The sequence below is a fragment of the Eulemur rufifrons genome, chromosome 3, assembly GCF_041146395.1.
Source record: "Eulemur rufifrons isolate Redbay chromosome 3, OSU_ERuf_1, whole genome shotgun sequence".
In the NCBI taxonomy this organism is placed as follows: domain Eukaryota; kingdom Metazoa; phylum Chordata; class Mammalia; order Primates; family Lemuridae; genus Eulemur; species Eulemur rufifrons.
The window spans coordinates 83,518,484-83,533,903 of NC_090985.1; the positions used below are offsets into that span (position 1 = coordinate 83,518,484).

General features: G+C 34.8%; 1 protein-coding gene and 1 non-coding gene across 14 annotated transcripts in view; one reads left to right on the top strand and one right to left on the bottom strand.

Annotated features, from left to right (window-relative positions):
* EYA1 (EYA transcriptional coactivator and phosphatase 1) overlaps window positions 1-15,420 on the top strand; it is a 306,480-nt gene that overhangs the window by 253,572 nt on the left and 37,488 nt on the right. For 11 of the 13 annotated variants that reach the window (XM_069466371.1, XM_069466372.1, XM_069466373.1 and 8 more), the window contains one exon: window positions 8,975-9,064. The exons of the other annotated variants lie outside the window; for them this stretch is intronic. In XM_069466371.1, the coding sequence (XP_069322472.1) occupies window positions 8,975-9,064 (90 nt within the window). The remainder of the gene's footprint in view (window positions 1-8,974; window positions 9,065-15,420) is intronic. 13 annotated transcript variants of the gene reach the window in all.
* LOC138382306 (small nucleolar RNA U13) lies at window positions 2,012-2,119 on the bottom strand. The gene has a single exon (XR_011233392.1). It is a non-coding gene; the product is annotated as a small nucleolar RNA U13 (small nucleolar RNA).

Genomic DNA, 15,420 nt, shown 5'->3' on the forward strand with positions numbered 1-15,420 from the left:
AGTCTGGCTTATTTCACTCAGCACAATGTCCTCAAGACTCATCTATGTTATAACATGTGTCATAATTCCTTTCTTTTTAAGGTTAAATACTCCATTGTAGGTTTATACCAATTTTGTTTATCCATTCATCTGTCAGTGGACACTTGGGTTGCTTCCACCTTATGGCTATTGTAAATAATGCTGCTATAGACATGAGTGTACAAATATCTTCCTTCGATCTTTTTGAGTATATACCTGAAAGTGGAATTGCTGGATCATGTAATAATTCTATAGTTTAATTTTCTGCCATATTATTTATTTTATTTCAAAGCAGCTGCACCATCTTATGTTCCCACCAGCAGTGCCCAAGAATTCCAGTTTCTCCACATCTTTATCAACACTTGTTACTTTCTATTTTATTTTGTTGTCTGATAGTAGCCATCCTAATGGCTGTGAGATGGTACTCATCATGATTTGGATTCACATTTCCCTCATGATTAGTGACGCTGAGCATATTTCAAGTGCTGTTGACTGTTTATATATCTTCTTTAGAGAAATGTCTACTTAAGTCCTTCGTCCATTTTTAAATCAGGGGTCTTTTGGTTGTTGAGTTGCAGGAGGTCTTATTTCTGGATATTAACTCCTTATCAAATATATAATTTGCAAATATTTTCTCCCATTCTGTAGATTGCCCTATTACTCTGTTAATTGTGCCCTTTGATGCGTATAAGTTTTTCTTTTTGATGGAGTCAAATTTATCTATTTTTTTTTCTCTTGTTGCTTTTGCTTTTGGTGTCAAAAAAGTCAATGCCAAATCCAATCTTATGAAGCTTTTCCCCTAAGAGTTTTATAGGTTAGCTCTTAAATTGAGGTCTTTGATCTCCTTTGAGTTCGTTTTTGTGTGTGGTGTAAGATAAGGATCCAGCTTGATTCTTTTGCATATGGATATCCAGTTTTCCCAGCACCATTTGTTGAAAAGACTATAATTTCCCCGTAAATGGTCTTGTCACCCTTGTTGAAAATCATTTGACCATATATGCAAGGGTTTATTTCTGGTCTCTCTTCTATTCTGTTGGTCTATACATCTGTATTTATGCCAGGACCACACTGTTTTGATTACCATGTCTTTGTAATAAGTTTTGAAATTGGGAAGTATGAGACTTCCAACTTTGTTATTTTTCAAGATTGTTTTGGCTATTCAGGGTGCCTTGAGATTCCACATAAAGTTTAAAATGGATTTTTCTATTTCTGCAAAAAATACCATTGTGGATTTGATAAGGATTGCATTAGATCTATAAATCACTTTGGATTACTGACATCTTGACATTGTCTTACATCGGTGAATGTGAGATGTCTTTCCATTTATTTGTGTCTTCTTTAATTTCTTTTAGCAACATTTTTAAAATTTTCAGTATACAAGTCTTTTGGTTAAGTTTATTCCTAAATATTTGATTCCTTTTGTTATTGCTATTGTAAATGGAATTTTTTTCTTAATTTTCTTGCCAGATTGGTCATTATTAGGGTACAGAAACACAATGATTTTTGAGTGTTGATTTTATATCCTGCAACTGTACTGAATTCGTTTATTAAATGTCTAACGGGTTTTTTGTGGAATCTTTGTGGTTTTCTATATAGACAATCATGTCATTGCAAGCAGAGATCGTTTTACTTCTTCCTTTATAATTTTGATGCTTTTTAGTTGTTATTCTTGCCTAATAGCTCTGACTAGGACTATTTCCTATGTTCTGTGTTAAACAGAAGTAGTGAAAGCAACCTCCTTGTCTTGTTACTGATCTTAGAGGAAAAACTTTCAGTTGTTCACCATTGAGAATGATGTTATCTATGGGCTTTTCATATATGACCTTTATTACGTTGGAGTAGTTTTCTTCTATTTCTAGTTTGTTCTTCTCCAATGGCATTATTTATTTCTCTTTTTTATGGGTTATATGTCTCTGAAGTATCTTTTAATCTGTAGATTCCAACTCAATCTTTTTTCTTAACCTTGTGTATTTTGTGTTTTGTTTTGTTTGCACAGCAGACAGGTAATGAATGTACTGAGGTCCTAACAAGGTTTGAGGGAGGGACATCTCACACATAAGTGTGAAAACCTAATCCTCATGCTTAAGAACTACAAAAGGACGGATAACCTTGTGTATTTCTGTTGACGTAACCAGACTATCTGTCCTATAGAGTTCCTGAGAGTCTAAGTTTTCTCGATTGCATTCCTGTTGTATCATTTAACATGTTCCATTGTCCCTTGTATTTCCTACCAACTGGTAGATCTAGAAGCTTAATTATATTCAGGGGTTTTTTTTTATTTTTATTTATTTATTTTTTTGTCAAGACTTCATAGATGGGGGTATAGTCGTCTTGAGTGTGTCTGGTTGCTGTTGTCTTTAAAACTTCAGTCTTCTGGTCTGAGAGGCTTCTTACACAGTCCATTACAGGATGGTCTGTCTTACTCCGTACAGCCTTTCTTCTTAGCTCAAAGATGATTGATTAGGAAGGAGAAAACTCAAGAGTTTGGTGAGTTTTGTAAAGTATTAGATCTTTAATTCAACTGAATCAAGTATATGTAGATCTGCTGCCAGAAATGAACGGACTAACAGTTCCTGTTGCAGATAACTAGCTCAGAGATGTTTGTAGTGAGGCAAAGTTTTCAGATGAAACTAAACACCTTTCTAAATTTTGATATTTTCTCAGCTATCTCCTCTCCTTGAATAGCTCTACAATGTTACTGTAGATCCTTGATCAAATCTTCCTGGTCACTTTTAGTGGACAGATAGGTGTCCTCAGTGGCTCATACTGAGTAATCTGGCAGGTGCTGCATGCCTTTACTATCTTTTAACAGCCCGGTAAAGTTCAGTTCACCAGCCATAGTTTCAAGTCAGTGAACTAATGTTGTTAATCTATAGGTGTGCTTGGTGGCTGACTTTAAAGGTGGATCCCAATTGTCCTACTAGAGGCCGAAGTCTAACCTTATGTATTTTCTGTACAGGTAGTGTCCTTGTAAGTCTCAGTGTGAGAATATATATTTAGCAAACATTTATGTACAATCTAATGTACTGATCTTTACTTGGGAAGTCATTAACTATTAAGGAAAAAATGCTGTGCTCACATCAGAGACCCAAGGCATGGAATACCTTTCCCTTGCATTCAGTTGGATGATCCAACCAGAGTTGCTCTTTGTAGAAGAAAGATTTTTTTGGTTTTGTTTTTAAATAATCCCCCAAAGATATAAACTCTATTTTCATCATGGAGTGAGCATGGTCCAAATTGCATGCACCTTACTTTGAGTGGACAGAATACTAGATGCTTGATACAGATGCTCCAGAACCAACATTGAAAGACTCCACTTCTTTCTTATTGTGGTGGCTGATATTTTTATATTTACTTGATATTCTTAAAGTGCTTCCACAAATTTATCCTTTGACTGTACCACAAATAAGACCTCTCTAAAATATTATATTATTCCTGAAATGCTAGAGTACAGTATCATTTTGTGATCACTGAAAATTTTCAGGGACTATGTATAGAAGTTACTAAATTTGGACTGTATTTCAATAATTACAATTTACTGCCACGTATTCTTGGAAGACATTGGTTGATAAATAAACTTGGGCAGGGTCAAGATTTTGCCAAGACCTATTCTCCCAGTCATTTGTTAATTGACCAAAAGCAGTGGATTTGAGCTGTGCTTAAGTGCCTATTTACAAACTCTTACCATTTAATTGTTAAACTGTATAAGCTAAAAGGCACATGTGACTAACTCAAAGCCATCACACAACTTGGCTATCCAAGTGATTGATTTGTTTGAAAAACACTTCTCCGTTTCAGTTGAATTGGTTCATTGCCTAGATCCCATCAGAATGACACCACCTCCCTTTAGTTTCTAGATCTGCAGAGTAGCGGGCATCATTTGCCAGCTTCCTAGAATTGAGTCATCTTTCCTAGTGATAAGAATCAGTTCTGTACCAAGAAGCTGGGCTTAGGCCCTTGGGAAAACCAATGGCATCCCCTCCTGGGAGTGGTCATGTTGCATGGTGGTCAGGTTAGTTTCCTGACCACTGATGACTGGACTCTTAAAAACATGTTCACCTCAAAAATACTGGCATGAAGAATTGTGTGAAAATTCCATAGAAAGTGCCTTGATGTAACATCTACAGTAAAAGTCCATTTTGAACTCATGACTCCTTAAAGGTAGTGCTGTAGAGGTAGATGAGTAAATTATAGGAATAATTTCTTAACTTCCTTTCAATGAAAGTTGGAGAAGGGACTTTTGGGGGGTGGCTCTTATCTTTAAACAGCCTGAATTTCACGTCCAGTTTGAATGAAGACTATTGATGCATTTTTGGTAGCCATGGCATGGAGTTCCATGTCTGGATTGTCCTACAGCTATTGTAATAATCGTAGAAATCACAACAGTAGTAGTAGTGGCAGTAGCAGCTTGCTATTTCCCAGTCATTATGTCCAGAACATTAAATATGATACCAAATTTCATCTTGCAGACAAAGCTATTTTATTCCCATTCTGCTAATGAGGGACCTGAGGCCCAGAGGTTAAGTAACTTAACTTGCCCACCATCACACACAGCAAGCAAATGGCAGTTAGAATTCCAGTCTAGACTCTGACTGCACAGACTGTGGTATGACCATTATGCGAGTGTACATTTCCAGCCTTCTTCTACCCTATACGTGAAAGTTCTTTGCCTGCAAGTTATAACCACAATTATTTTAGAAGATCTCCTTTAATTTCTGTGATATGTGGCAAAAAAGTGCCGCTGCTGACGACTGAACTGTTAGACCTAGTTCAGTCAAGAGATGAGCTGGATGATGATGTTGTAAGTTCTATATCCAAGGCAGTTTCATTACTTGTCATCCTAAGAGATTTCCTGAAGTTTGACAGCAAATGGCTCAGCCCTGCAGGCGTAGCAGTGCCTTCATCTGGCACGAGATTCTCAGTAAACTCAATTTTTGAAGCACTGTATGGCTAGGTTTACTAAAAAGTACATTTTTAACGATCCTTGAAGTTAATCAAATGCCCTAGCCCATCTATAAAACAAAGGAAGGCAAGAGGCAATATCCCAGTCCTCTGATGATCCAGTACCCACATGTGTTTATAGACACCCTTTTGTTTTATTTACTACAAACACGATTATATTTTCAACATCTGAATTCAAATCAGGAAACAGTTCAAAAAACAACAGTGGACCAGGGATGATGATGGTGACTTGAGTATAGTATGGTAATAATTTTAGTCTCTGTGGGCAGTTCTGTGTTGAGGAATTCTATTGTTCTTTGTTGAGAACATAAGAAAAAGATTTTGAAACAATGGGATAATTAAAGATCACTTGATGGAGGATGAAGGCAACACAGTTGTTTTAGGCCTGGGTCTGCAGACACTCAGATTTCATCATTATTTGATTTTTCTATATAATATTACTTTCTATTAGTAGACATAATTTGTCTTTGATATACTGAAAACAGCTATGGGTAGCCTAGGATTGCAACAAAATTATTTCTTTCAAAAAAAAAAAAAAAAGGTTAAACCAAAGATGTGATTTTTAAGGTCTTAGTTTTGGTCTAAGAACATGTTTTTTCCTTCTAAATATGCCAAAATAAACCATCAAGCTACAAGTAACCTATTAACTATTCAATGTTAGCTTTTGTCACATTTGACCTGTATCAGACATGTTTAAAAATTTTAATGGTGTTAAAATATTATTTATTATAACAGGAAAATAAAATCTCACCTGTGTATGAGAAGAACTCCAGTTGCTAAAATGTGTAACCAAATCCGTGAACACGATTATCTGTCTGTCCTTCTCCTAGTCTCCTTTTAGGTAAAACATTTAAGGTGAGCTGACTTTGTACCCTTGCCAGCTTGGTTACCCCGCACAAATCACACTCATGGAACTTAGTGTTCCTCTCTCTAAAATCAAAAAAGTTGGGATCCTCTAGAGCTCTGCTTTTCAAACTATACATCAGGACAGAGCTGTAACGTGGAGAGTAATCAGCGTGCACTCCGCACAGACAGTAAAGAAGTTGTGTTTTGCCAAACTATATTTGAGCTGTGTGTGTGTGGGCGTACACACGTGTGCATGTGAGAGAGAAACTATTAGATCGTGGTGTAAAATATATTTTTTACTGTGGATTGTGGTAAAAAGATCTTTGGAAAACACTGTTTGGAAAAGAGGGGACAAGAACCCCCTTTCTATTCTAAAATTTTCTTGTTCCAGTAATAAATGTTTCATAACAGTACCGTGGAGTGGCAGGTATAAAAACTGTTAAGGAATGACGGCTAATACAGAAGAGAATAACATTAAAAAGTAAATAAGGCCAACATCTGTGTTGTATTTTACCACAAGACTGAACAAGCCTTTAAAATTTATTAGTATTCTGACTAGCAAGTCATTACTGTAATTTATGAAGAAAAGTTAAAGTATGCTATATATTAACAAACAATAGAGTAATTCTTTCAGTGGTCATATAAATAAGCAACTATATCAAGGAGAATTAGTACTTTTTCAAAAGTAACAATACGATGGCACATAAATTTAAGAATTGGCAATTAAATAAATGTGGTGAGCCTCTATCCTTACCACATGAAAAGATTCATTGACACGATTATGGGACAAGTCTGTATTTTTATTGACCTGAACTAGAGGGAGTAAACACCTTAGGTGTTTTGCTTTAGAAACAACTGCATGAACTTCCCCTCCTGGTTAATTCTGCTGCAGAGTATATTTGAGCATTTGCTTTTTCCAGCATTGCATACTGATGTCTAGAATCCTTGTGAGGAGCAATTTCCTATAAAACTAAGAGTGAATGAGTTTTCCTTCACTTATTGGTGAACTGTTTTTAATTCTTCCACAACCTATGGACCTTCATAGTGATTTCAGGTGGTATTAAAAAGGAACAATTTAAAAATACTAAGAAGTATGAATCATCACACAGGAAATCTGAGGGAATTGTTTTCATTTGTCCCTCCCAACGCAGCTCTTGGACACTTAGCCTCTGGGTCTTTGTTTCTTCTCTGCCCTCTTACAAACCCAGGGGTGTTTGCTTTGTTCCTGCGCCAACCTAATCCCCAACTTTTGGTGATACTATGTCCTCTGCCTCCTTTCCACTGTCAGCAGGCAGAGAAGGGGCAGGCAGGAGAGGAATTGAGGGGAAAGAAATGCCATACCCTCTTATTTAACAATCATCCCTCCTTTTCTCCTCTGGGACTCCTGAAAGGTAGAACCTGGGCTGTGCTGGCGGGATGTGGACGGTGCTAGAAGGATATAAGCGGTGCTGGTGGGATGTGGGCGGTGCTGGTGGGATGTGGGCGGTGCTGGAGGACTAGATGGTGCTGGCCCTGCCACCTTGGCCACACCTGATTGGCCCAGGGCAGGTGCTCGTGGATGCTCCGCCCCTGCTCTCTCTCAGGTGTACAAACACTTAGGGCTGTACCAAATTGGGAGACAATTTTTTTATTTGTCTATATGAGAACTTTATGATTTCTGTTTAGCCGTCTCATTCATTAGATGAACAAACTGAGGCTCCATAAAACAAAGACACCAAAGTGGGAGGGTAAAGGCAGGCCTGGCCCCACGGTCTAGGGCTCTTCCGCTACTTCCTGCTGCTTCCGGAAGCATGTGAGGACAGGGGCGTGTGGTGGCTGCTCAGGGCAGGAGGACTCTAAATATATGGGGAGCAGGGAGTAAGACGCAGGCAAGTTTTGATATTTGGGATGGAAACTGTGTGTTCAGAAGACAATACAGAAAGTGTACAAAGTTTATGTTGGGTTATACTGAATAGTAAGAAACTTATTTTCTTTGGGTTTTATGTTCTTAGTTCTAATACAAGACTCAAAGAATGGTGATAAGCAGAGTACACCCTGGCCAGATGGGTGACCTCGCTGAAGGCATAATTTCTCTAATTACAGTTTCCCTGGTTAAATGATACAGGTGGATTCTGTAATTATTCCAAAGGTTTGCTGTGATAATATCAGTAATTATTGTTTTTTGGAAAAATTTGAAACTCCATACGTGTAAAAGTTGATTTTGTTATTAGAATGCTAGTAAAACCTTCAAAAATTCATTTTATATCCTCATTTACTTTCTTTTGGAAATTTTTTCCTTCTTCACTAAGTATACAGGATCTTCAACCATGAACCATGTTGCTTCTTGGATTTGATATATTACAAATAAAGTAACGCCATAAAGACTGCAAATATCTGCCTGTCCCCCAAGTTTATTTCAGTGGCAGTAGGTATCATCGTGGTATGGGTTGTGTAGAATAGACGGGCTACTCACCACTAGTGTTCAAAGCTTGGAGCTTTCGGTAGAAACCACTGTACATTGTGGAGTGCCAGCTCTCCCGTTTGTGTATGGTATCAGCTGTTTGACGCCTGGATAGTGTCATGTGAATGTCAAGATCAGCTCCCTGAGCTGGACATGGCGCCCAGTAGTCAGAGTGGCCATTGTTTCCTATCTTGAATATACTTAAAATTCTCAGGCAGTCTGAATAAATGCAAATAATAGAGAGTTATCACCTGGGGTAAAATTATCATTTGCTACCCTTCTGAATATACGGTGTATATATTTTTTGTATAGTGTATCTATTTTATAATGTTTTTGACACTACATTTAGATGCTCTTAATGGATTGTGATGTAATATAAACAATGGTTTTTTAATTCGTTGAATTTCTTCTGAAACAGACATGTAAAGCTGAATTTCTTCTACTTTACACATATGAGTAACCCTAGATTTTATATTTTTGTAATATTTTAAGAAGCAAGTTATTTCTTCATTACTTCTTTCTATAAAATAAGTCACTGAAGTTTGCACATAGAATAAATCATGCACACCAAAAGAAAGCAGCTGGAGGCCAAGTCTCCCTATGTTCTTACTTTCAGCCTTTCTTGATGCTGACTTCCTCTTAATGTGACACTATATTTCATGTAACCTGAAGTATATATGTTCTTGACCTGTAAAATTCTTCTTTTAGGATCCACCCACTTCAGTTTCCCTTGGACTGCGAATGGAAGAAATGATTTTCAACTTGGCAGACACACATTTATTTTTTAATGACTTAGAAGTAAGTTCTAATTTTTTGATATCTACTTCATTTTGCATATCTGAAAATAGGCAATTAGTTTTAAAATAACAATGGAGTATTATTTTTTAAGATGCATAATTGGAATAATGAGACAAAGTAATTACCGATTATATGGCATCGTGTTTTTCCTCATGTTATTTCTGTTTTGCTTTATTTTGGCTGTTGTGTTTCAAAGTTAGATTCCCCCATGACCATTGGTAAGGATTAAAATCTTGATAGTAAAAATGTTAAATATTAAACTTTGTTGATTATCAGAGGCTACATATTTCTCAGTTGCATAATCACTGCTAAGTTGTATTACCTTTAGAATCTAACAGAATTTGTGATGCTTGCAAATGCTGTCTATGTCAGACTCTCAGTATATTAGGTCAGATGCTTCAGATGTTTTTCTTCCTGGCTGATTCGATTGGTAGGAGAGGACATTTTAGTCAGGCTTCTGCTGTCTGGGCTTCCAGGATTTCTTATGTCAAACTGATGATGATGATCTTATTGATCCATTATGATTTGGGGGGAATTTCTATAAGTTATCCAGCTAAATGTGTTAGGGGCACTGAAAAACATGGTGATCTTGGTTAGCAGCATTCTTAAGAATAAAGAATAGTGTTTTTCATATCTCGATTATAAGAAAACATGACTATAGCTACATTTTACTCCCTTCTTAATAGAGACAGTTGTTTATTTAAATCCTGCTGTTAAGCAAGCGTGTGGTAGGGCTGCCAACAGGCATTAATCATCAAGATGATGTTTTGCTAGATTTTGTAAATGTATGTTATTTCAGACAGGAGAAGAATCTGAAAGATTTAGATAGAACTTTTACTGATCAAAGTTAATTGGCAGCAATTGGCCTTTAAATATTTCCTGATGTTTCCCTTTTCAAAATCAAGCAAAATGCACCTTATTTAATAGATGAGCCAAAATCATTTGAAAAATGCCAGTGTGTGACAGAACTTAAATGTGGTTTGTTCAACATCTGTCCTGTATTTTGATTTCTTTTCATCTGCAATGAAACTACTCACAGACGAATTGGCAACTTCCAGTGCAATAAAATTATTTAAATGTGCTTTATTTTTTTCTATTCCTTAGTGAAATATTTATTTTTACACTTAAGGGTAAAATATAAAATTTTTTTTGCATTTTAAAATGTTTACTTTCCTCAAGGAAATTACACGTTAAGGCATTACTATTTAAGGTAGAAATTTTCCAAATGAGTGACAAGTTCAGAATTACCTTTAAAAAAGTTTAATTATCATATGTATTTTAAAAGCTGTTTCTGATTTATAGTTGTATTCCCCTCCATGAGAGACCAGGACAAAAAAAAATTACATATTTTCTAGTATGTTAAAATTCCTTCCCTAAGTTTTCATTTGTTTCTAAAGATATAGACTACACTCATATTTTTGTCTTAGGTACAACTTTGTTACTCTTATTGATGTTAATAGGTGTTAATAGCACTCATCAAGAAGAAATCAGCAGTAATTTGCTATTGTTTTAAAATTCTACCTTCTAAAAAACACCGAAACTTCTCCATACAGTGCCAAGACTATGGGGTGAAAGTGAGAAGTTAGACCAAAAAATTTCCAACCTCAATTTTGATGTGGTACAACCATATTTTTATTTTTTTATTGACATTACTCACACTGAAGTATATATAGAGACTGAAATAGTACTGAAATATATGAAAAGTATGTATTAAAAGCTCTAGTTTAAGAATCTAAGAGATATAGTTTTTCTGTAAACCCAAATTAAAGAAAAAGTAGTCGTCAGTACAGTTATTGAAATATCAGTTTCTATTCTTGACATTAGGACTATTTCTTATTAAAGGTAAAGTAGAAAAGAGAATAAAAATGTAATTGAACCAAATAATATAAAACAATAGAAAACAATAGTGGAAAAATTTTAAGCTTGTAACCTTACAAAAGTTGATTTTAAGTTATTTTACTTGAGAATAACATTAAAGATATCAACAAAAATATAAATGAAAGAAGCATTTAGCCTGTTGCTGGAAATTGTTTAGTTGCTCCAGATTTACACGATATTTTTAAAATAAATTGGTTTTTATACTTATTTAAATCTTTTATATTTCTGTAGTGCGGCAAACTTGGGACTGGTCATTGCAAATATAAGTTTCTTTCAAAATAAAAGGTAAAATTATTTCCTGGCAAAAATAAGTGTATTGGCATAATGCTTTTAAGAAAACTAAAATTATCTCATCAGGCAGAAATGATGTGGTAATGCCTGATTTCACACTCCAATTAGCAATGTGCTGTGGTAGGGGACATGAATATTTTAATATATTTAAATTACATGTTTTTAGCTTTTTAAAGCCTGTGGTATAAGTAATTTCAAGGAGGTTTAACAATCTCTTGGTTAGCTTGAAGGGTGATTTCTGAACTCTAATTATTGACATTTGGCTTTATTTTCTTCTCAATCTTAACTTTTACCCTCTATGTAATTTGGTTAGTTCACTCTGTGGGTTAATAAGACATTCTGAATAATGAGATATACTATGTGAGGGGGTTCCAGTAACATTTATTGTGTTATCTAAGTATGTGCTTAAAATGGCTATTAGGGTATGATTTAGAAAATTTAGAGTATAAATTTTAAAGTCATTTAGTAATACTTAATTGAACTCTAAGAAATAACATTAACCTTTGTAGTTTTAAATGTCTTATCATCTTGCTTAGCAATCTTTTTTAATTTTAAAAAACTCACAATTTATATTAATTCTGTTGACATTCCAGGGAAAAAAAATAAAAAGGAGAAATTTTTTTCCCTGTACCATTAAAAATGTTTGACGTGTTAAGCAACATGAGTGACAGGGAGACATAATTATCATAGGAAATAATATTTCTCCCCACCAGAGACTCTGGCGTTTAGATTTTGGTTCCATAGTGTACTTCTGGCTTTCCTATTTCTAAGTCTGACTAATGTCCTACATATTATTTTACAAAAAAGGTTTCCATGTGCTATACGATGGTGCTTATATGGAAGTCATTTTTTATGAACGACAGTATGGAATTGGAGTTTTTTTCAGCTTCTTTAGTAAAGTATGACTTTTTCTAAGTGGCTGGAGAAAGAGGTCTTTCTGTTGGATTTTTATTGAAAGGCAGTCTGCAAACGGTGAGGAAAGGCCTTCAGCATATGATAATATTTCAGTTTACCCTGCTGCTGGTCAGTGTTCCTTTTGGATTTTTCAGTTAGAAGAAAATATTTTATAAAGTTGGATAGAAGTCTAAGTAAAAATAAGGCATTAAGCTTCTGTTGATTTTTCTCTTTCTGGTGTTAAGTAATATGATTGCACTGGCATTACAGTTGCCATCCTAATCGTTGTTGTTGACGTGGTGGTCTTTAAAAGTCAGCAAGAACCAGCCCTCTGGTCTCAGGTCATACTTTACCCCTGCAGGGGTAGAGGATAGGTCTGGAACTTGGTGGGAAGCCTCCTCCTGTGTCTTCAGAGACACAGGCTTGTGAAGCTAATTGCACACACCATATCCACCCAGTTAAGTGTGAAGCTTTGTTGATCTCTCTTCACTCTCCTAGTGTGCAGTTTAGTTGGACAGACCAGAGGATACTTTGGTGTCAGGATTTACATGAATACTTCTGCCCTTTCTGGGGCCTTCAATAGGTAGACTCTTGTCCCAGTTCTGATTTTTAAACACCTACATTTGTAGTCCCTCGTTTTCATCTTTTTTATTTAAAACAAAAAAGGCCTGGGGCAGAAGATTCTGGTCTTACTAGAGCCTGGGTTTGATGAGTCAAAGGCTAAGGAAGGGAGCTGTGGACCAGCCTCTAGGTAACATAAGTTAACGGGTGTAAGCTACGACAATTTTTCTCATAAAGGAAAGAAATTAGTGTGCCCCCTGGTTTAATTCAGTGTTTAAATTTGCAACTATATTTTATTACTTTAAAACTTAGGTTATCATCTATTAATTATTTTAATATGTCTTATTTATAAATTTATTTTCCTTCAAAATATCGGTTATGTCAATGTTAAGTACTTCGATTCTGAATGATATAACTACTGACATAATGCTTGTGCATTCAAAAGTGTAAAATATTTAAACTAATTCAGAAGTTGATTTTTCATGTTGGAAAAAATATAACTCAGCCAGAATGTACTTTATTCTCCATAAACAAATCGTGTGGGCCGGAACCTCTGGTTCTCTGCTGCCAGAGAAATGATCTTGTGGGTACTTGCAAGGAAGATACTGTATGTAGGTGTTCTCTGCTTTCAGACCCTTCCACTAGCCAAGAATAGCTATATGAAAGTGTGTAGGCATATCAGTAATTACATTCCAAACATAAATACCCCTGTATACACGTATGTTTGCATGTATATGCCACTTGTCATTTCTAACTCTGTTCATAGACTTTGGTATACTTGTTTATTTTCTCCCAATAAATTCAGCAAACATAAAGGACTACATTTTAAAATCCTGGTAATACCCCTCATGACATCCAGAATGTTTCCTTATATATATTAACCATTAAATGAGTATCTGTTAGATTGAATTCTTATGTGTTGTCTTAGACTAGAAAACCGATTTCTGTTTCCTTCCCCGTAGAAGAAAATAGAGTTGACTTTGCCTTCCTATGTTTTAAGGTAGGTTGCTTGGCCCTGTCCATTTCCTTAGTTAACAAGAGTAATCCGTAACCCTCATTTTTTGGGGGAGGGGGTGCAAAATAAGTTTTTCAAGCAACAAATGATTATTAGACATAATAAATGTGTGTTGAGTTTGTTTTAACTGTATTGTAACTGATGGCCATAAAAGAAGCAATGCCCATATTTTATCCATTATTGTTACTAATGAATAATTTTTATTATTCTTATTTCTTCAGCATACCTCCTAAGATTCTGTTGTTTTTATTTTATCTGCAGGTAAAAATAGAAATATAAATATATACTCAAAGACTTCCTTAATTTTGATGTTCATCAGAGAATTAAGAGCTAAAGTATATAGCTGCTTAACATAATAAAAGATTTGCCTCATACTGTACCAATAGCCAACATTGTACTTAGCAGTAAAATAAGGGAGGCAAATTGTCATAACAAATGGAAACCAAATAAGAATGCCTTCTGTCAACATTATTCATCAATGTTTTAGGAATTTTGGATAGTTCAATAAGACATAAGCTATGATTAATGAAAGTATTAAACTTAGTGTTTTTTGCAGAAGATTTGATATACATGGAAAACTGAAAAGAATCAACTGGAATATTCTTAGAATTTATAGTAGCCTTCAGAAAAGTGAAAGAATACAGAATTAAATTTAAAAATCAATAGCCTTTCTATGTTAGAGCTATAACTTGTAGAAACATTAATTAAATTATAATTTTAAAATAGTGGTAACTATAACACAAAAATAATAAAAGGAAAGATAAGGAGAAACATAAGAAGTATTTGTGAGAAATATATGAATAAACCTATGAAGTCTGAGAGACATAAAGGAAAGATATGAATAAATGAGATTTCTTTCTTTTCTTTCTTGCAATATGACAAAATTGTTATAAGTTCTCTTTGAGAGGATAAATAGGGGAAAATACCTAGAAATTTTTGATGAAAGGTGATGAGTATCTGGCTCAACCCAGTATTAAAATGTTCTATAATTCTATAATAACATGAAGATTTATGCTGGCATAACATTGACATTGTACTAACTATGGGGAGAAGAGATAGCTTGGACACAGACCCAACTTACATATGTTAAATAAAACCAAACATAGTGATGGAATGGATTGTTCAACTTATTTGCTAAAGTAGATAAGGGGTTAAAGTATGAAAGAATAAAACACAAGGAGAAAATATAGGTAAATCAAAAGTTTTAGATGGCCATTTGTCAATAAGCATCAAGATCCTAGAAAAGGTTAGTACCATTTGTACCAATTATACATCTAAGATTTTTAACTAACAGAAATAAAGGCAAGAATTTGTAATAACATTTCTAAATTATGGAATTCTGATCATGTTTTCTTTCTTGATCTGGGTGTTGGTTACACCAGTGTGTTTAGTTTGTAAAAATTCATTGAGCCGTAAGTTTTTTCAATAAAAAGTTAATTTTTATAATAAAAGCTAATCCCTTGAGAATACACACACACATTGTTTGCTCTGAATTCTGGTAAAAAAAAAAAAATATATATATATATATATATACACACACACACACACATGCACACACACATACACATCCCATGTATAAAATATTCACTGCTGTTTCTCTAGCACAAAGCCTGGCCCATAGAAGGTACCCAGTAAATATATATGCAGTAAATAAGTGAAATGTTAAATATCTTATGGAAAGGTAAACTCCAGAATTTTATAAACCAATTATATATAG